Source organism: Barbus barbus (assembly GCF_936440315.1).
Source record: "Barbus barbus genome assembly, chromosome: 31".
Lineage (NCBI taxonomy): Eukaryota > Metazoa > Chordata > Actinopteri > Cypriniformes > Cyprinidae > Barbus > Barbus barbus.
Genome location: NC_136759.1, coordinates 6,626,781 through 6,648,088, shown reverse-complemented (window position 1 = coordinate 6,648,088; position 21,308 = coordinate 6,626,781). Strand labels below are relative to the sequence as shown.

General features: G+C 36.4%; 1 protein-coding gene across 2 annotated transcripts; it reads left to right on the top strand.

Moving 5' to 3' along the window:
* The first annotated feature begins 3,398 nt into the window (after positions 1-3,398).
* Positions 3,399-20,736, top strand: LOC306851180 (uncharacterized protein). Of its 2 annotated transcripts, none has more exons than XM_079387317.1 (5): positions 3,399-3,510; positions 7,108-8,094; positions 11,078-11,178; positions 16,817-16,990; positions 20,121-20,736. In XM_079387317.1, exons 2-5 carry the CDS (start codon positions 7,181-7,183, stop codon positions 20,348-20,350), a joined length of 1,419 nt encoding a protein of 472 aa, XP_079243443.1. In that variant the 5' UTR covers positions 3,399-3,510; positions 7,108-7,180; the 3' UTR covers positions 20,351-20,736. The 2 variants fall into 2 exon arrangements, with proteins under 2 accessions (XP_079243443.1, XP_079243444.1); XM_079387318.1 differs by lacking the exon at positions 3,399-3,510 and adding an exon at positions 4,047-4,077.
* Positions 20,737-21,308: the final 572 nt, after the last annotated feature.

The following is a 21,308-nucleotide window of genomic DNA, read 5'->3' as shown; positions in this document are numbered from 1 at the left end:
AGATGTGGTTTCCTCAAGTAAGTGTTTCCAGAACCTGAGAGAAACCAGATGTAAAATGAAAGTGGAATGTCTATTTTATTATGTTCATTGTTAATTGTGTAACTGGGCGAATTTAATGTTTGCAAATAACAGAATATACAGTGAACCCAAAAGCATATCTACTACAAGAGCTTTAAAACCTCATCTGCACCAACGCAACGGTGAGCAACCAGTGCTCGGGTATTCTCATTGGTGTAGAATGAGCAGGCGGGGAGGGGAATAAAGGGCCGTTTGTCATTCACACTAATTGTTCATGGTCTGGAAAAAAAATCATTTTTAGAAGTGATTTCTTTTGTGTCATTATATCATTATAGATGTGATGTAGACTTCCCTGTTCTCACATAATAAGAATTATCATTGAAACTTTTATCTTATTAGTTATTGCCGTTGGTGATAACGCCATGCTGAAAAAAAAAAGGCTAAACCAAGCCTAAGCAGAATGGCTGGTCTTAGATGCGTTAAGTTCGAAGTAACTGGTTTTAGTAGGTCTCCCAGCCTGGCCAAGCTGGTTTTAGCTGGTTGTCAGCAGGACTCCCAGCATGACCAGCTGAGAGCAGCCTGATTAGCTAAAAAAAACGGTCAAAACCCCACTAAAAACCAGCCTGCAAACATCGTTTTGTCAGCAGGGCAGGCTTTAAAGCAATCAAACTTAATCTGATGCTCGGTTTACTTAGCTGCTAAAGGGATAGTTCAAGCAAATATCAGTTCTGATATTATTTACTCACTTGTTTGACATGCCAACTCATTAATATTCATTTCACAGAACAGGTCTTTGACAGAAATGTCCTGAGTGGGCTTCCATCCAATGAAAGTGGACTGCCACATAGTAGTCATAACTTGCGAACTATGTTCTGAAGCAACCATTTTTATCACACTGAAATGTAAGACATCTACTAAGAGCATATTTGTCGTTACTCCCAAGTTTCATTTGCGGGTACCGTTGATTAAAAAAATGGCACGCTTGGTCAAACGCAATTGGTTCTTGTGTCACGTGATCGATCACGACGTGGTGTGTTTTATATAAGCTAGTTACTTTTTATGGATTACATGATTTTCCTTTCTAAAAAAGCCTATATACCACCTATTCAGAAAGTATTCCAGTTTTGTGGATATTCACACCGAGATCAGTCGTTAGTCAGGTGGCTACACAGCATTTGACTACTGTGATTACAAAAATCATTTCAGGTTTCAGAATATTTCATCAACTACTGATGAAAACATTCATTTTTATTTGAACTATCACTCAGTTATTTTAGTCAGTTATTTTACCATGTAGCCTTTGGAAGGCGTATGTCAAACACATTAAAATGCACAGATTCACAAATTCACAAACTTTTTTGTCATCTGATCCTCTTTCACCTAATATATGTTTATATGAATTACCCATGAGCTTTTAAAGTAAATATTTGACTTGATAACGGAAAATAGCAAATTTGGCTTGATGTCTGCAATGGAGGGCTCAGAGAGACTATTCTACTCGAGCTCCGATAGCCCCCCTATAGACAGAAGGATAAATGAAATAAATATGCATAAAGGAGGAGATGGGGAGGTGGAGGGATGCAGAAAGAACTAACCACGGAAGTGGTAAGAGGCTATTTTTATACTCGGATATTAATTGGAAGATTAGATGGGTGTACTCCTCCCAAAATTATGTTTATAACTTCAGTTTATTTTGATTTTAAAAGTATTTGTTTTAAATTTAAAATTTTTATGATTTAATTCAATCTAATTAATTCTAATTCTAAATCTAAAGTGCTATCTCTCTCTCTCTGTATGTATATATATATGTGCAATACTTTAAACTATCATGGAAACTGTCATGAAACGTGGCACTTCCTTTAAACCAGCCTAATTAAAGGCCTGCTCATAAGTCTTGAGATTCTCTATTTTTCCAATGGCATTATGGGGTTCCTAAGGTCACAGGTATAGGTATAGGTCTCTCTCTCTCTCTCTCTCTCTCTATATATATATATATATACACTTATGACAAAGCAGGCCTTTAATTCAGCTTGTTTAAAGGAAGTGCCACATTTCATGATAGTTTCCATGATAGTTTAAAGTATTGCACATAATTATTTGATAAAGATCTCCAGCCTCCACTGCAATGAATCTCAAATAACAATTTGCACACCTTCGCTTTCATTTTCTTCATGGAATTGTTCTTATCTGGTGGGAGTTGCTCATTAATCAATGCCGTCAATTTTGCAAAATATGATTATATCAGTGTGGGTACAGAGAGATGTATATGTGAATTGATGTTTGTTCAGAGAGATGAGGAGTTGATAAAAGAGCCGAATCTTCAATGTTTTTAGTTTTTTTTCAGTGTTTCGCTTGTGGCCAGAGTGACAGTGACACATTTCACCTTTTCTTTCGTGTTAAACTGGCTGTTTTCCATAACATGATATTTTGCGATATGGGAACAAGTGTGGGCAGTTGCATAAAAACTGACACGCACACACAAAACATTTACTAAGATTGGTTATTAGCAAATAGTAAAAAGAAATAATGTTTCCACTATTCTGTTCTAGTTCCGGGGAAGCTTATTAATCTGTTCAAAAACAACATATAAGTAGTTGCTTACCTCACTTCCATTATCAATGAAGAATTTAAGAATTAGATGAACTTGTGAATATTACTCTGAAAAAAAAAAAGGTATTTATTTTACTAAAATTTTCACAAAGAAATTGCTCATAAATTTAATATTTAGAAAATCAAAACAAAAAAACAATCAAGTTACATTGAATTAAATAAGTATAAGTATAAAGACTTAATTAGTATTGTCTTGTAAAACTTACCCCAGCAATCCTTTGTTTTAATTACAATGGAAAACAATTTTTTTATTTACTTTGAATTTTTTTTTTTTTTCAGTGTAGCTGAATATTAGTTGCAGTATATTTTAATGCCCCCATCATAAATGTCTTTATGTATCTGATCAAATATTAAACTCACAGGAATATTAAGAATATTGAAATCATACTCATTTGATCACAATATCACTTATAAGTGACCATGTATTGTAATGTTTGTCATGTTCACAGGTGCTTTCTACTGTGTTTTTTTTTTTTTTTTTTTTGGGGGGGGGGGGGGGGGGGGGGGTTCTCTTATCAAAATGATTAAAACAAAATTAGTTTTCTTGGAAATATCATAATCAGTCAACTTTCTGAGCTTGACTATTTCGTATTTCTGCTGCTATCAGGAAAGGTTTCAATGGACAAATGAGTCAAGAGCACAGATGCATTTGATTTCTAGAAAAATGGTGAAAGGAAGCAAAAAAGCAAAAGAAGACCAATCACAGATGCCTGAGGTGTAAAGGGGAGGGGCCGGTTCGAGTTTAGAGGTGGCCTTGCTAGATCTCACCCACATGTAGGCTTCCACTGGTCGATGACACCTCTGGTTGAGGTCGCGATGCGTGTTAATGCATCTATGTTGACTTGCTCGAGTCAGGACGCAGCCTCTACCTTCATCGCATAGGTACGTCTTTGAAAGTTTCTGTCAGTCAGACTCTTCCTCCTTTTCACCTTCTAGTGTCATCTTGCCATTTCTCATCTTGTCTGCCGTCTCTCTACCTCTTCCCCTCCCCCAATACCAAGTGCAGTGCTTTCTATATCTGGAAAAACATCTTTTGATTACAAAAGCATCCGTGCAAGTGTCTGATTGTGTGTGTTGAGGTCTTTTCTGACTGCAGGCCCGGAGAGGATGTGTCACTGAAGACAGGTTTTCCCCTGTTACTCATGGGCCTCTTTCTCGCACTGTCTCTCTTTATGTGGGCCTGACCGTTGCACTTTTGCAGATTTCTAAAGTTATCACCTGCATTTGAGTGCCTGTTACATAGTCTATAGGTTCCTTCTTCACTGATTTTTGTTGATAGTGCTTACAGATTGTAGTAACCAGGGGTAATGCCTTTTGTTGTATAGGCCTAGTTATTTTTGACATCTGACATACTATAGTTACGTACAACGAAGGAAAGGGTTTGGTTTGGTTATGGGACAGAGGGTAACCTGCGTTTCAGATTCAGACATTCACAGGTCTGCAAGGCAGGTAAGTCAATTGCTCACTGCACTACTGCAGAATTTGCAGTCATTTGAGTCAAAATTGCATCGCAATTACAGCACATCCTCTGTTTCATTCTTCTTATTGCCACGCTTAAATGAATTCAACTTCATCAGAGATTTAAAAGAAATGGGTGAAGAAAGAATAGGAACTGGTGAGGTATCATTCACTGCGACGTGCTTGTTTGGCGTGCTGTTAATCTTAAAAATATTTGCAACGCTTTTAGTAATTTCTTGGAGTTTAAATTTGAATTTCATTTAGCATAGCTAATTTTACTGTTGTCATAAACATAACAACAGAGCAGTTTTTTTGTTTTAGTTGCTAATTACGATAGTAATGCATGAATCGGTTAATTAATATTTTATTAGGCTATTTTAGATTGAGAATTTAGAATATGTTTAGCATAGGCTATGCAATATGCTTTACACAATTTAGCTTTGATTCTTAATTTTGAGTGACTTCTGTAAAGCAAAACGAGCAAAAGATGCATTGAGGTTGGTAGCTTTGGCAATATGATATTCATTTTTGCATGTCTAGGGACTAATTAATGACATCTACTGTATTCTAAGGTTCATCTTTGGTGTAGGCTAGATTAAGTACAGTAATATGACTCACTTATATTTATGACACACTGGACTTTTAATATTAGAGTATAATACATGACTCATCTGGCTTTTTTTCAGAAAAAAGGTACACACGCACAAGCTAATGCTACAAACAAAGGTGCAAAGGAGAAGTTGTCTATTTTGTTGGCAGCTGAGTATATTCAGTTTAAAATGGATAGTTCGAAATGGAAAAAAATGTAGTCATATACTTACACCCTCATGTCATTCCAAACAAAATGTCTTGTATAATGTACATCCGCACAATGAAAGCCAATGTACTTCAAAGTTTTTGGACACCACAGTGTTCTTCAACGATCTTCATTTGTGAAGAAGGCATACAGATGCGAAACATCATGAGGGTGAGTAAATGACGACAGCATTTTCATTTTTGGGTAAACTGTTCTATTACGTTTCTTAGTTCCAGATCACATAAGCGGTGTTTGCCAGAAATGTAAACTACACTATGAGTGCGTAAACTCTCAACAGTTAATTTGGGCAGTTATGAAAGTATCTGAACACAGCTGTTAGGTAGGTCTATAATGCCTCACAATATTAACGTTGAGTTGTTTCGGTTATTTTTCATGCTTTGCTGAGTGTGTGTGTGTGTGATGCGTGTGTGTGTGTCTCACTTTTAACCAGTTTAGCATCAGTTCTAGTAATTAGAACATTGAGCACCGTCATCTCAGTACAGTGTGTTCCACACAATCCGTCAGCGTTGTGTCCTCGCTGAGGGGGAGTGATCGTATCAGCATAAGATTTTGCAGGTGTTCGATACTCTTCGACTTTCTTGTTTGAAAGACAATAGACCATACAGCGCCGAGTGAATCCTTGCGTCTTGAATCTTGCACATCTCGTTACTGTCCAAAGGCGGCAATTTCATATTCCAGGATGGCCATGTTTCTTATTTGGATTGTCATTCTTTGCACTCATTTCCAGATCGAGTATCTAAACTGTCTTTTCCCCATACAGTCCACATCACTTTCTGCACAATTGTGAGGAATTAGAAGGCAGCTGACATGTACTGTAATCAAACGCTTCACCAGACACCACATCACACTGCTACTACAGTAGATGCATATCTAAACCGACCTACTGTATGGCTTTGATACTGTTGTTGTTGATCAAACAAACTTGAACTCTTACGAGTCGCAGCGTACCGGCATTAGTCAGAGTTTCACATTCTGAAGAGGTCTGTGGCTTCATCGCAAAAGCTCCACAACTAAATTTCAAAGGTGATGCAAAATGCGAAAGGCCCTTTGCCACCTGACATGACCGCCTCCACTTTGTGCCATACAGACAATGCAATTCCAGTTCATGGTTGAATGTATTGTGAGATAGAAATGATTAAACATTGCTTAGAGTTTCATTTTGTGAATTAGATTGTCTGCCTGTATGAAAGTAGGTTAGAGGTGTTGAGATGCTGACGAGTTCAGGAAAAAACCCTGTTCAATTCTTCTGAATATGTCTTTCGCAATCTCTGAAATTAAGTCAAATGGCTTATATTGCTAAGTGTAGCCTATTTACCCCTTCGGGCTTATCTCTGTTTCAGTCTTTCTTTCGGTCTATCTGTCTGAAAGCTACGAGATCTCTTTTAGTTTTAAAACAGCCGAACAACAAAAGGTTTGATCAGTCCTCGGATGCATGTAAAAAGTCTGGTTAAGATTGATAATCCTAATCATGACTGTTAGACGTCTAGAGATTGATATCTCAACATATATGTCATCAAATGAGCAGACAAGAATAGTTTATTTGAGTTCGGGAAAGGCTTATTGATGATAATGATCATTAATGACTATTAATGATTATTTTTTTTAGATATCCAAACAATACCTAAGCCAGATGCATGCATACATTGAAGAATTAATCAACAATAGCCAATCAACCTGACAAGTCAATATATAAGAAAATAAAAAGATAAATAGTTAAAATACATATTTTTTAATTAATCAGAGAAATTGGTATTATTGTCTACATAAAAAAAAAAAAAAAACTAAATTACAATTTGTGCTTATTGAATGTACTTAATTACCAATAAATATAACTGTAATGTATTGATTAATTTTTTCAGTGTTTTTACATTTTTGTTCGGGATATGTAACACGTGTGATATATATTAGCGGTTTAATGGTTTTTAAATAATATATCATATTACACAAAAATGTATAATCCAGTTATTTTTATATTTTAAAAAAACTTTTAAAAGAGTTAATTGTTACTTGAATGCAATGTAAGCCGCTTTGGATAAAAGCGTCTGCTAAATGCATAAAATGTAAATGTAAAATGTAAATCTTTTTCTGGGAGATTAATTTAAGAATTGCTAAGTAGTTTTTACTCTCTCTTCATCTTTTTCATGTCGACTATTATTCCTCATTGTCCCATGACAAACTAACCTCTGTTTTTCCCCCATCTAAAGGCTGACATGAGATTTCTCATCTCGACATCAAACCCGATCATCTCACTTCAGCCGCACCCTTCACTCTTTGAAGATGATCCGCATTCATAACCCTCACCACGTGCCATTTCTGAATCAGACGGAGAAGCTCCGCCAGGCTGGAACCCTTTGTGACACGCTTCTCATCGTGGAGGGCCTTTCATTTAAAGCCCACGCTCTGATACTAGCTCTGGCGAGCAAACGTCTCAAGCGTCAGCTAACAACCCAGCACGGCCCAAGTTCAGGGTACTGCTGCGTTATAGATAGAGTCTCTTCCCACACCTTCAAGCAAATCCTAGACTATGTGTACAGCGAATCGCTGGAGGTGCCCAAAGATGATCTTGAGGAGCTGCTGAGGGGCGCTGAGTACCTGGAAGTGGAGTCTTTGGTAGAACAATGTCAAGCACAACTTAGTTTTGTACCAACTAAGACAGACAAAAAAGTGGTAAATTCCCTCCAAGATGACAAAGCACACAAGGACACTCAGTTGTCTAAAACTAGCCACAATTTGGATGAAGACCACCTTGATTGTTCTTTAAAAGAAGGTTCTTCCACCAAGAGAACGGTCCACGATGCACATAAGAAGAGCTGTTCTTCTGTGTCTCCTCTGCCTCCCGTGTTCTCCAGAGAGACCATCATCTCCTCCAGCTCTCCGTCTCCAAGCCCTCGCCTCTGCTGGCCCCCGCTCAGCCCGTCTAGGAGCATGGTGTTAAACTGTAGAGAAATTATGACCTTCCACTCCCTTCGAGCATATCCCTACCCAACACCCATGTACCCCATCCTCCACCACTCGCTCCAGCCACAAGTCTCCTCCTCACTTATGGGTTACACAGGGTTGCTTCACCCCTATCACCCTCTCATACACTCTCCTCCGGTGACTCAAGACAGTCCCTTCGTTCCTGGTCTGAAAGGAAAGAAAGCCTCTATCAGTGCAGCTTTAACGGGGTCCGTGTCAGATGATCAAGAGAGGTAAGAAACGGCACACAGATGACACTTACAATGTATGTTATTGGATTAGACAATTTATCAAACTGTGTGGAATTGATTTTAAAGACCGACAGCACAAGCACAATTTAAAAGGTTTTTTCAAAGAGTTTTAGGGAGTTTGAACATTTTATAATTCATATACCTCATATATCTTATGTGTGGCTTAAGGGGATAGTTCGCCCAAAATAATTATTTCGGTGAAACATCATAGAGGATGTTTTGACAAATATCTCTGTTTTTCATGTCAATACAATGAAAATCATTCGTAACCGAAACTGTCTGATGAACATTCTTCAAAATATCTTCTGCAGAATAAAGAAAGTATTTCAGGTTTGCAACAACATGAAGGTGACAAAAAAAGGAAGATAAATGGGCCCTCTGTATACCTAAACATTAAACATTGAATATTCAATAAAAATAAATATATTAAAAAAAAAATTAAACGTAGAGCTTCAGAAGCCACTCGTCCATCTTTTCAGGGAGAAGTCCAAGGTTATAAGATATCTGGGTGTTGTCAGCATGGTGAAAGAAATCTCGTTTTTTCTTTTTTATATAACGATATTTTCGACAGGAAGCCACATTATAGTCAGCTAACTTCAGCGGAACACTATTAGCCTGGTAAACGTTTTACGAATGCAACAGCACATTTACAGTCATAACCAAGAGCAAACACCGCAAAATCTGACCTTGATTACCTTTGAAGTTTTTTTTTTTTCTTCAGTTAATATCGCCTCTCACGAAATATTTAATATTGTCAATTTTTAAAAGTGCAAACAAAGCAATGGTTTGCTACTATGCAAAGTAATGAATCATTTTTTATATATTAGATCAAACATTCGGCTTTGTCTGTACAGTCCAACATAGTAAGGCTTAACTTATTTAAATGATTAGATTTTATAATAAAATATTCTTTGTGTAATATACTGTAGTGCCCAGCAAGGTTTTTTTTTTTTTTACCATTTCACTTTTCTTTTCATTCTTTAAATAGTAGTAAACCCTGAAAAGCTTTTTAAACTGCGTAGAAGGATTTCACACGTTTACTGCTTTACCTTCACAATCTGCTTCAACCTATCCAATATAAAACAAAAATAGTTGTACAGTTTTGTACAAAATTCATATGCAAGCATTGTATTCATCTACAAAACTATTTTATAACGTCATTTTTAAGTTGAGAGACAAATTCAGTCATGCATGCCAAACCTTTGACGGGTAGCATATATGCACGCATTTGTATGCGTGTGTGTGTCTATGAATGTGACTTAGGTGATACACTACCCTTTCTGTACTTTCCAACGGACATATTTTCCCCAACCAGCCCCCTTTTCCACCTACAAGAATTATCTTTCTAAAGGCTCCATTAAAATGAGGGGAACTAATAACTGTCTGTGGTCACACTGCAGTGGAATAACAGTAACTATGCAATAAATGTAATTTGTAAAGAAACATTTTGGGATAGGAATAATAAATATTTTAATATAATTAAAATTTGAATTGTATGGCCTATAGATGTGCGTATGCTCATACAGATCTGTAAGTCGCTCATTTAAATAATTCAAGTGTTTATTTCTATTAGAGTGTTCATTTTAAGTGTTTGAGGCAGTATAAAAGCACAGAAGCACCATGTGCACTAAATACTGGATCTGTTGGTGGAGTGTTTTGGAACACAGCACTTACTATCAAGGCCGAAACTGAGGGGACCCCCCCATTTGTCCCCGACTTTACAAACAGTAAACATGAAAGTCAGTCATCTCCACCCTCAGAGCAGGATGTTCTATTTCAGTCTCATTTTTAGCCAAAGTCTGTTCCACTCCCTAATTTGCCACACACAAAAACAGGTGCCCGATTGTGGCAGAGATCTTTATGCTTCTTTTGCTCAATCAATGCTGAAACGAAACATCAAAGAGCAAACGCTGTATTTCTTTACCTATGCACGCACAGGGAAACAGTACAAGCTGCCCACACTCCATTTTAGACTCCCAAATAATGTGAAATTTATGAGAGCCTGTTAGACTAATGTAAGCCATTTGAACATATTTTGATTCTAAACACTTGAATCGCATGAGCTTTCCTTCACACTGTAGATGTGCTGCAGGTTGCTTGACTCCGGCAGAGGAAACCATTGTCTGCTTGCATTGTTTCCTGCTACCTGAACACAAAACCTTTGTTCCTACAGTTTTTGGTCGTAGACAGAAGGAGGTGATGTAAGTCTAAATTGATTATCTTAATCATTTGATAAAACAGATTTGACAAGTTTGAATGGCAGTTTGTTGCCTTGCGTTGGGCTACGGAGTGAGAGCTGTAGATCGATGTTTGTTCGTATATTTTCTCTACATATACTTCACACCTACTCATTTCTCAGTTTTTCTAAATGCTGAACCATCAGGTGCATCCTGGGATGCATTTTAAGGCATTTAAGAAGTTCTTACAAACATTAGAAGACTGCTTTTCCTTCACAATATGGTCCAAAAAAAGTGGATTAAAAAGTTTGTGTGCAAAGTCATACCTAGGCACATGTGCATTCATCTAATCTACTAGTATAAATAATTTGGCTGAAGCATTTACATTAAAATTTGCAAGATTGTATATTAAAAAATTCTGTGAAGTGCCCTTTCTCCTAAATAATGACACAAATGCAATAACACATTGAGTCTTGCAGAAGTTATCAGCAGTAACACCTGAGAGCGTGTGGGTTTCTCACTGACCTTTACCTGCTGGTCCGAATTAGCTGTGGTCTAGCAACACACTAGAATGTGTGGAAATGCAGCTCTAGAAGTGCAACTAAACCTGCAGGTGCTAGCTGACCAGATCAACAAGTGGTTTAAAAAAACACCAGCGGAAAACACAGTGACTCAGTTTGAAGATATTTGTTGATGAACAAAGCCCTAAATGTGACCGTCTACACTAGTTACGCATGGAAAATATGGACATCTTTGAATGGGTGCTAACATGACGACATTTTCCACAGGAAGCCAAAGGTTCAAGAGGAGAGGGAGATATGCTGCAGACACTGTGGTAAACCGGCCCTGGAAAACCCCTGGAGGCCAACGACTGGGTCATCAACCTCAGGTAATATGTTGTACAAATACACAAAAATGAATCTAGACACTCTTGTCTGCCCAGTATAAAGAAGGCATATAGATAATCATATAGAAGCTTGCAGAAATGCAAAATGCACGGCAGAGTTGCAGATTTGATCTGGGATGCACCTACGTTTTACGTAGATCAGAGAAATGGATGCACGCAACAGGATGTAAATGTTGTATATCTCTCAAAGAGCTGAAAGATGGTGGCCGTTGCCTCTCTTCCGCTGCCAGCGGTAAAAAAAACAACAACAAAAAAGGATAGTAGACAGTGGAAAAACGTAATTAATTCATGCATCAATGGAAGTATAGTATATCAGTTTGATTCCTTTGAAATCTTTCCAAAACAACACTAAGCCAAAAATTCCCATTAAAATCATTTTTATTTTACATTTATTTTTACAGTGATTTTATTCGTTTAGCAGACGCTTTTATCCAAAATGACTTACAATAGAGGAACATAGGCGATCTGTTACAATGTTTTTTTTTTATGATCCTTTTTATCAGTCCTATAGCTCAAACAGTCGACCAAGGTCATGATTCTGAATCCCAGGGAATGCATGACTTTTAAATCTATACTTTCAATGCAATTTAAAGTTGCGCTGGATATTTCATCATACTTAATGCTTGCATCCAGCATTATAAATGACTTAAATGTGAATGTCATTGCTACTTTGATAATGTATTTAATTCTGATGCATTTATTTACAAGAAGGCACCACAGGTGCACTCTTCAAATTGATGTAATATTCAGAATTAAATGTACACCTATAAAGTATTCAGATGCTTTCTGATTGCCAAACATTAATGCAGCGAACTATACCTGTGAGTATTGTTCTAGGACATCTGCGTGAACCTGAAGGAAATGACTTCATACTTCAGATAAAAAATATAAAAAAAACTCATGTTGACACCAGTTAATGAAAGTGAAGTTAGTTCTGAGAAACGCTCCTGCAGTGCAAATGCCGCTTGGCATCTAATGCAAAAACATTTGTGCATTGTAAGTTCATCTAGTGTCCAAATACTTTTTAGGGGTTACTGCATAGTCCCAATGGTGGTTGTGCTTTGTCTTAGTTTACATAATGTTCTCAGGGCACAAAGACAAAAGCGAATGATCCCTTACCTGCTAAACTGGGGTGTAAAGCTGTGCGCGAGAGAAAACTGTGGCTTCTGAATCGTGGTGCATCAGCACAGTCCTGCGGTCGATCAGTTCTGTGCTTCATGGTGGTTTGTATACAGTACCAAAAGAGAAGTGTTGACTTGTTCTTTTTTCATCCAAATTGGGGTTAGAGCGCTTTTTATGTGTGCGAGAGCATATGCGCGGCAGAGCATTTTGGGGTGAGAATGATAGTAACACATTTTTATGATGTTATCTTTAAAAGACTGTAATTTAGACTGTATTGTATATGTTATATCACATACATGTGAGTAGTTTTAGTTTAAAATAAATATAAATTTTTGCCTTGCAGCTTCTTTTTTTTTGTTACACTTTATTTTGATAGTCCACTTTAGACATTCTACTAATTACAAGTAACTTTGTAACTACATGTCAACTAATTCTCATTCATTTGTAACTACATGTCTACTAACTCTCAGTAGGTAGGTTTAGGGTTAGTAGAATAAGTTTGCAGTTTCTCATAGTCAGTATGTTGTATGTTGTGGACCCATCAAAATAAAGTGTTAGAATATATTAAGCAGACAGCCAACTAATACTCTAGTAGTTGCAAAGTTACTTACTGTTAGTAGAATGTCTAAAGTGGACTATCGAAGTGTTACCCTTTTTTTTTTTTTGCAATTAAAGGCATAAATCACCCAAAAATGAAAATTAGATGAAAATTTACTCACCCTCATGCCATACAAGACGTAGATGAGTTTGTTTCTTCATTATAACAAATTGAGAAATATACCATTACATCACTTGCTCACCAATGGATCCTCTGCAGTGAATGGGTGCCGCCAGAATGAGAGTCCAAACAGCTGCTAAAAACTTCACTATAATTCACAAGTAATCCTCTAATCCAAAAAGGCGCTCGTTTGTAAGAAACAAATCCATCAAGGCATTTTTCATCAATGCACTTTAAAATAATTGCTAAAAAACAAGTCCTTTATCTATAATACTGTTTCTCCAGTGAAAAATCCTAATCGGGACAGAAATATGCACAGATCAAGCACCATTCATGAGTAAAAAAAGTCTAAAAAACGTTATTTTAATGTCAGAAGAGAACAGGGGGTAGACTGTTTTACTGGAGGAAGTGTTATAATGGATTTTTGTTACAAATAAGATAACTAGTGGCACCCATTCACTGCAGAGGATCCATTAGTGAGTAAGTTATGTAATGCTAAATTTCTCCAAATCTGTTCAGATGAAGAAACAAAGTCATGTACATCTTGTATGGCCTGAGGGTGAGTACATTTTAAGCAAATGTTCATTTTTGAGTGGACTATTCCTTTAACTGTGGTGCAGTAAGCATATTTCATGCAGTCTCTTAATTATTATAGGGTCACACAATTGCATGTCTACAATAATAAAAAAAATAGAAGTGTTTTATAATAGCATTAACAGCATGTCAACAACATGTGTATTACATTCTGAAATATAAGATGCATATTTTCTTCAACTTTAATGAAAATGTTTGCGGCAATCTAAAAGTGTGGTGGCATATGACTCATTCAACACGACAACATTAGATTCATATAGGTTACGCCAACTAAAGTCATTTTTAAAGTCGTTTTAGGGTACCAGCTGCACAGTTTTTGCTTTTTATAGATTTTGGTTTTATAAAAATGCATCAAACTACTTAAATCCTCAGTTTTACGAATATTCGATGGCACCTTTTCGAATAGCAAACTTATAAAGGTGCAGGAAGTTTTATGTTACTGTGCTGCATCCTGAGTTAGTTTGTGTGTGTGTGTGTGTGTGTATATGTGAGAGAGAGCATGGGGTATGTGGGAATGTGTGGGTGTTTATATATATATGTGTGAATACAATGTCAGACTTGGGCATGTATGTTTTGTTTCACACATGACTTTTGCGTTTGCTTGCGCTTCAACGAGCTCAGAAGTATAAGCTTACACAACCTTGCAAGTGTCCATATGATTGTCACAAGCGAGGTCTTTGCGAATATAAAGACAGAAAGTGTTAACCATGCTTTTTTTTTTTTTACATTTTTAGCTGTACAGGAGAGGATGTGGTGTGTATGTATGTGTGTGTGTGTGTGTGGACAGGGAGAGCTATAAACTAGGCCGCACAGCGAGAGAGAGTTGCCACAGGATGTGTTCATCTAAAATTGAGCCCCTCGGCTGCGCACTACCAAAGCTCAGATATCACTTTATTTTTGACCATAAATCACTTTTAATCTTGCCCCTTTAACAATTAATAAAAAATAAACATTTGGTTGCTTTATTATTTTCAAAGAACTGGATATTTACCAGCAAGAATTTTGATCTTTCTAATTAGGATTGTTTACAAGCAGTCATTTCTAGGAAAGCGTGTATTTTTTACTAGTCTCCTCAAGTCAGACATCACAATGTCAGACAACATATTTTGTGTCCCTCGATCCTCATTTATTCAGTTTATAACATTAATGCACATTTTGAACTGTATAAGGATGTTAGCAACTGGAATCTTGTATAGTTAGGTCCACATTTAAAATCTGTTGTATTTACATTTACATTTATTCATTTAGCTGACGCTTTTATCCAAAGCGACTTACAATTGCTATATATGTCAGAGGTCGCACGCCTCTGGAGCAACTATGGGTTAAGTGTCTTGCTCAGGGACACATTGGTGTCTCACAGTGGATTCGAACCCGGGTCTCTCACACCAAAGGCATGTGTCTTATCCACTGCGCCATCACCACCTATTTAATTAGGAAATTAATAGACATGTTATGATGTTAAACATTTTAAACAAATTATTTGTGATGTGAATAATAAATACAATAGCCCTAAAGGCCATACAATATTCTTTATAATTTAAACTTTTTTTTTTTTTTTTTTTTAAAGAAAATTGTGCAACATTTTTCTTACCAGATGCAAACCATTTAATCAGTGTCTTTGTGCATACATCTACGTAGGCTGAAAATAACCACGTTTAGATATGTATTCAGTGATAAAGATGTGGTCTCCTTCTAAAGTCATTTGAAAGTGGTACAAAGGAAAATTTACTTTGTATAAAAAATACATTTTTATAAAAGTCAAAATTCGTTGCATCCATGCAGTGAAACACAGAAGATGCTCAACAAGCTGCTGTCATTAAAGCAAAGTAAATATTGTTATTATTAAATATTGTAATAAATCAGTTTTACTAGTGCTTTTACACTTTGGTTTATATTTTTAGTATCACAAATGTTTTTAGGTGCACTTTTGTGTTTTCTGTAATAAACAAGCAAAATTATTTTGGTCCAACTGTTCACCAATATAACTGTTCATTGTTACTACATATAAATGGATACAACTTTTGGTTTAATAATTTATTCGTAAACCAACATTTAAATTAGCAAATGCATTTTTCATTGTTAGTTCATGTTAACAAAATGTAGTAAACTTATGTTAACAAATGAAACCGCATTGTAAAGAGTTTTTTTAGATTAATAATTAGATAACGCTATAAGCCTGCTTTCACTTTCACACTTGGTTAACTGGTGTTTTAGCAAATGGAACAATTACCACCAGCAGCACATTAGACAACACTTAGATAAATTTAAACACATTTGAGCAGATATGAGGGGCCAAAGAGCTGACCAGCATCACACCAAAAATATCCCTGCGTTCTTGTGAAGCGCTGTTATACTTTTGGCCTGAAGCTCAGTGACCAAGATGATGCTTAGAGTTTTAGTCGAAAGTTCACTACTATTTTTGGCTCAGGTTCATTGCAAGAGATACCATGTAAATAAACAACTTACTTAAAGCATGTATATCTTTGACTTTAAAATTTATCTAAGTGCTAAAAGGAACTGAAAAAAAAAAGCATAATTAAAGGAATAGTTCAACAGAAAAAATTAAATGTGCTCACCCTCAGTCCATCCAAGATGTAGATGAATTTGTATTTCTTCATATGAACAGATTTGGAGAAATTTATAGCATTATATGACTTGCTCACTAACAGATCCTCTGCGGTGATTGGGTACCCTCAGAATGAGAGTCCAAACAGCTGATAAAAGCACCAAAATAATCCACAAGTAATTCAAATGTGAAGCAAAAATGATACATTCATTATTAAGAAACTTTTAACATCTTCAGGCTGAAATACAAATCTTCATATATTGCTATAATTAAAGTCATCTCATCTGAATCAGGAGAGAAATGTGTACAGATCAAGCACAGCTTACAAGCGAAAACCATCCAGAACAACAAATATGTTGGCGAATTTTGATGTGAGAGGACAACAGGGAATGGACTTTTTCACTGGAGTTTTCAAATTGTTCTTTTTTGGATGAACTATTCGTTTAAATGGACTAATACGTAAGCTGAGCAATAGACCCAAATTTGCCTGTTCAAACCTCTTTGTCTGTGGTTTTATTCTGAAATGAAACTGCATTAGAAAGATCCAGTGATAACGGAGAATGTGTCTATTTATAGTCCATCAGTTTGTCACTTACTGTTCTCTCATCTTCCGCTGGCAGGTTCTGGGGAAATGGCACTCAGGTGTAAGTTCTGCGGCCGAGGCGGACGGGACAGGCGATCTCTGCGCTCACTCAGGAGGGGTGTCGGAGGAGAGAAGCCTTACCAGTGCAAACAGTGTAGCAAGAGGTTCAGCCTTAAACACCAGCTGGACACACATCACCGGGTGCACACAGGTACAACCAACCTTTATACCCATGAGCCACCTTCCTCCAGTGTTTAAATCCAGCCTGGACGTTTCTAGCGATCATGAAGACCTGGTTCAGGTCTGTTCAATTAGGGCTGGAGCTGAACTCTGCAGAGAGGTGGCGCTATAGAAGCAGGATCAGACACCACTCATTTAGATAAAGATTTCACTTTCTGAGAAACTGAACATTGATTTTCACTGCATCAAGATTAGATCTGTAATCTGAATTAGTGTTCCTTTAGTATCACTGAGATACTGAGTTTTTTTTTTCATATTTTGAATTTGTTTAATTTTTTTCTGTTTTCATTTGTTTAAAGTTTTAATAAGTTTAATTTTTTAGTTTTTTTTTTATTTATTTTATTAGTAATTGTTTTTTAAATGTTTACATAGTTTTTATTAAATTTAATTTCAAATTTAGATATTTTAGTACATTAAGTTGATAATAAAGTAGTGTTGTCAAAAGTACCAACCGCGATACCATTAGGTACTGAAATTTTAAAAACGGCCATTTCCCGCTAAGATTTGAGCGCTGTTGAGCAGATTCTTAAACAGCGCTGATTGGTCATTGTCTTCACGCGCTCAACAGATACATCTGTGATTGGCTTCAATGATCAATGAAACGCTCGGTGAAGAGCCTGACTTAACTTCTAATTTAAGTGAACTTAAAACAATCTTCACATGCACCTATTATAATAAATGACATATTTACCTACCTGTGCCCTTGTGCAGAAATATACAGAAAATTAATAGTTACCAAAAACTAAATTCTAAATTAAATATATGAACCCCTTAAAGCTATAAAAGTTATTGATTTCCTCTTTTTGTTCTTGGATTAATAGACATCACAGCAGCTGGTTATTAGCTTATTTGCCTGCTATTGCTTTAAAAGCCGCTGCTGCTGAACGTGACGCGGATCTGACACGCAGCTTATTTTCTCACAACTCTCTTTACCTTTTCTGACCCACTTCAGGTCTCTACTAATGAGCGGACGAGTTTAATCGGGTGTTTTAGATGAGGGAGACAGTGCTGGGGTGCCTCGGGACAGTTTTTAAAACCATTTCAGAGGCATGTTCTTAAATGTGACGCATATAACATATTGCATGCATGCACACAGTTTTAAGGCAGCTTTAATCGTCTTTTTGGTAACTTCATGACTTAACTTAACTGACGGCATAACTACGACATTGCATGCACGTAGTTTCTTTCGCTGTTTGATATTATACAGGCTACAGCACGCCGGCACCTTTGTGCATGTATTTGAACAGCGCGTTCTGAAATGTCTCCTGTTTGATGTGGTCATAAAGACATTCTGTATCTAAATAAACGCAATCCTTTTCAAGAAAAAAGTGACAGAGACAGCAGTTGTGAATGTGGTGGCAAACACTAGCCCCGCCCCTGCGTTAATTGCATTAAAACATTTTAACGCGTTAATCTGAAAAAAATATCGCATGCGTAGCTATATATATATATATATATTTATACTACGGGGCCGTTGAATGCTTGAATCTGATTGGCTGACGAACGTTCTGAGGTGTGCAATTATTTTCAGGGAAACGCACGGCGAACGTAGTTCCAGGCAGCTTTCTTGACCGCATTACAGTTCCATATCACTTCGCATAGTTAACTGTAATAACGGAAATTAACATACAAATAATTAAATGAATAATATACATGCACAAGCCTTTCTGTCTCATTACTGCAATCACACGTCCTTGCACACGCACACTACGGTTACACACTCACACAAAAACGTGTTGTCAGCGCTGCCCTGACGATTTTATCAGTTAGCCTAGTGTAGCAACTTAAAGGCTACACATGACATTTCTCACTAGCGAGGTAATAACAGCGCTGCATCTTAAAGCAGACTTACAGTTTAGAGACGGTGCTTCAGAACACTGTTGAGGGACACACAGAGGTAGCCTAATTCATACAAGCTCTCTCTCTCTCTCTCTCTCTCTCTCTCTGTTTCTCTTTCTCTGTGTCTCTGTCTCTCTCGCTCTCTTTCTAATAACTTCATTATTAACTGCATTAGTCTGCTATCAACGGCTCAAGCCTCCATTGCCAGCTTTAAAATGACGTTTTGGAACTAGCAAAAGAGTCGTTGGATGAGATGCGGAAGAAATAATCCTACTCACAATAGCGATTTAAGTAGAAAAACCGGACGAATCCCTTGAAATATATAATCTGATCGATGTCTTGAGGTGTGGCAACCGTAGTATAAGCGGAATAATTGACTCCGGACCGTTGAATTATTAGAGAAATAATGCACACCCGAGGTGTAACGGCCACGACGCGAAGTGCATTATTTTTCTAATAATTCAACGGCCCGTCGTCAATTATTCCTTACATATGTGTGTGTGTGTGTGTGTGTGTGTGTGTGTGTGTGTGAAACCCTGGAACACAAAACCAGTCTTAAGTCGCTGGGGTATATTTGTAGCAATAGCCAAAAATACATTGTATGGGTCAAAATGATAGATTTTTCTTTTATGCCAAAAATCATTAGGATATTAAGTAAAGATCATGTTCGATGATATTATTAGTGAATCACTATTAGTGATAGTGATTATTCACTAATCACTATTAGTGATAGTGATTAGTGAATTTCCTACCATAAATATACCAAAACCTAATTTTTGAACTTAATATGCATAGCTAAGAACTTCAATGTTATAGGTGTTTTTCTCAGTATTTAGATTTTTTTATTTAAAATAGTTGTATCTCGGCCAAATATTGTCCTATCCTAACAAACCGTGCATCAATGGAAAGCTTATTTATGCAGCTTTCAGGTAGAAATTTCGAAAATTGACACTTATGACTGGTTTTGTGGTCCATGGACACGCACACATATATACACACACACACACACACACACACATACATATATATATATATATATATATATATATAACGTTTTTTATGTAATATTTATATTTTATAAATTTTTACTTAATATTTTATTATATTTTCTTTATCTATATTCCAACTTCATAAAAAACAAAAAACAAAAAAAAAAAACATTTTTTGTAATAGTTTTAGTTAACAATAACAACACTGACTATAAATTTGGTTAGGGATTCTGGCAAATCATGTTGAAACCTTTCTCCTCGTCTCTCTTCCAGGTGAAAAACCATTCGAGTGTCGGCTGTGTGGCCAGCGTTCACGCGACTATTCGGCTATGATCAAGCATCTGCGTACTCACAGCGGTGCTACTCCTTACCAATGCACCCTGTGTCTGGAGTTCTGTAGCAGCCTGGCAGCCATGCAGAAACACCTGAAGAATCACCCCACGCAGGACTTCCCTCCAGACTGGAGCCTGAGCAGCACGTACCTGTACAACTGCCACACCTGAGCCCTGCGCGATAAAACATGTAGATATAGAACATTTAATACAGATTTGTTTGTTTTTTATTCTTTTATTCATCTATTTTGAAGCCATTATACAAATATGATAATATATTTCAAATACATTCAAAGGACAGTTATGCCAGATCAGTTGATTTTTATTTTCTTTGAAGACGTCTAGTTGGGTGAACACTTCAATCACCAATTAAGATGAAGTAGACCGTAATTTGCCAATGCTTATAACTTACTCTGTGACATATCACAATAGCATGAAATATATGTTTGTTTATTTATTGAGCTGGTCAAATCTGTACCATTTATCTAGCACTCACTATGTGATCCGTTTACGCACTGTATACAATCTTTTAATAAAAGCATTATGATTAAAATAGTAAGACTCTGTCAGTGTCTGTTTTAATGCAGAAAAATGCAGCATATAGAACAGCAAGTAGCTTCAGTATGTGACAGTATATTCTGAATAAATTGTTTTAGCTTTTAAGGCATTAAGTGTTGAGATGTGTCTTTTTCAAAACATTTCCATTTACAGCTATGACGACAGAAAGTTTTAAGATTAAAGGAACACTCCACTTAAAAAAAAGCGATGATTTGTGGGAAGTATAGTGACACTGGGGTTCAATGTGTGATGCAACCAGATGCTTTAACATTACAACACTGCAATAATGCTTATTATAGTTTACTGAACCTCTGTGAATAAAGAATAACCAAAGATTTTGCAACAGAATGGCAAATATACCCTCACTTGAGCAATAATACATCAACAATATGGAGATATTCTTTCAAGGGTAAGAAAATGGACTGGAACAATTGTATTTGTGTAAAATATATTTATTGCTTTTTTATAAGACTGTGTGTATATATATATATATATAGTGCATTAGTCCTGTCAAATGATTAATTGCATCCAAAATAAAAGTTCTTTACATAGTATATGTACTGTGTATATT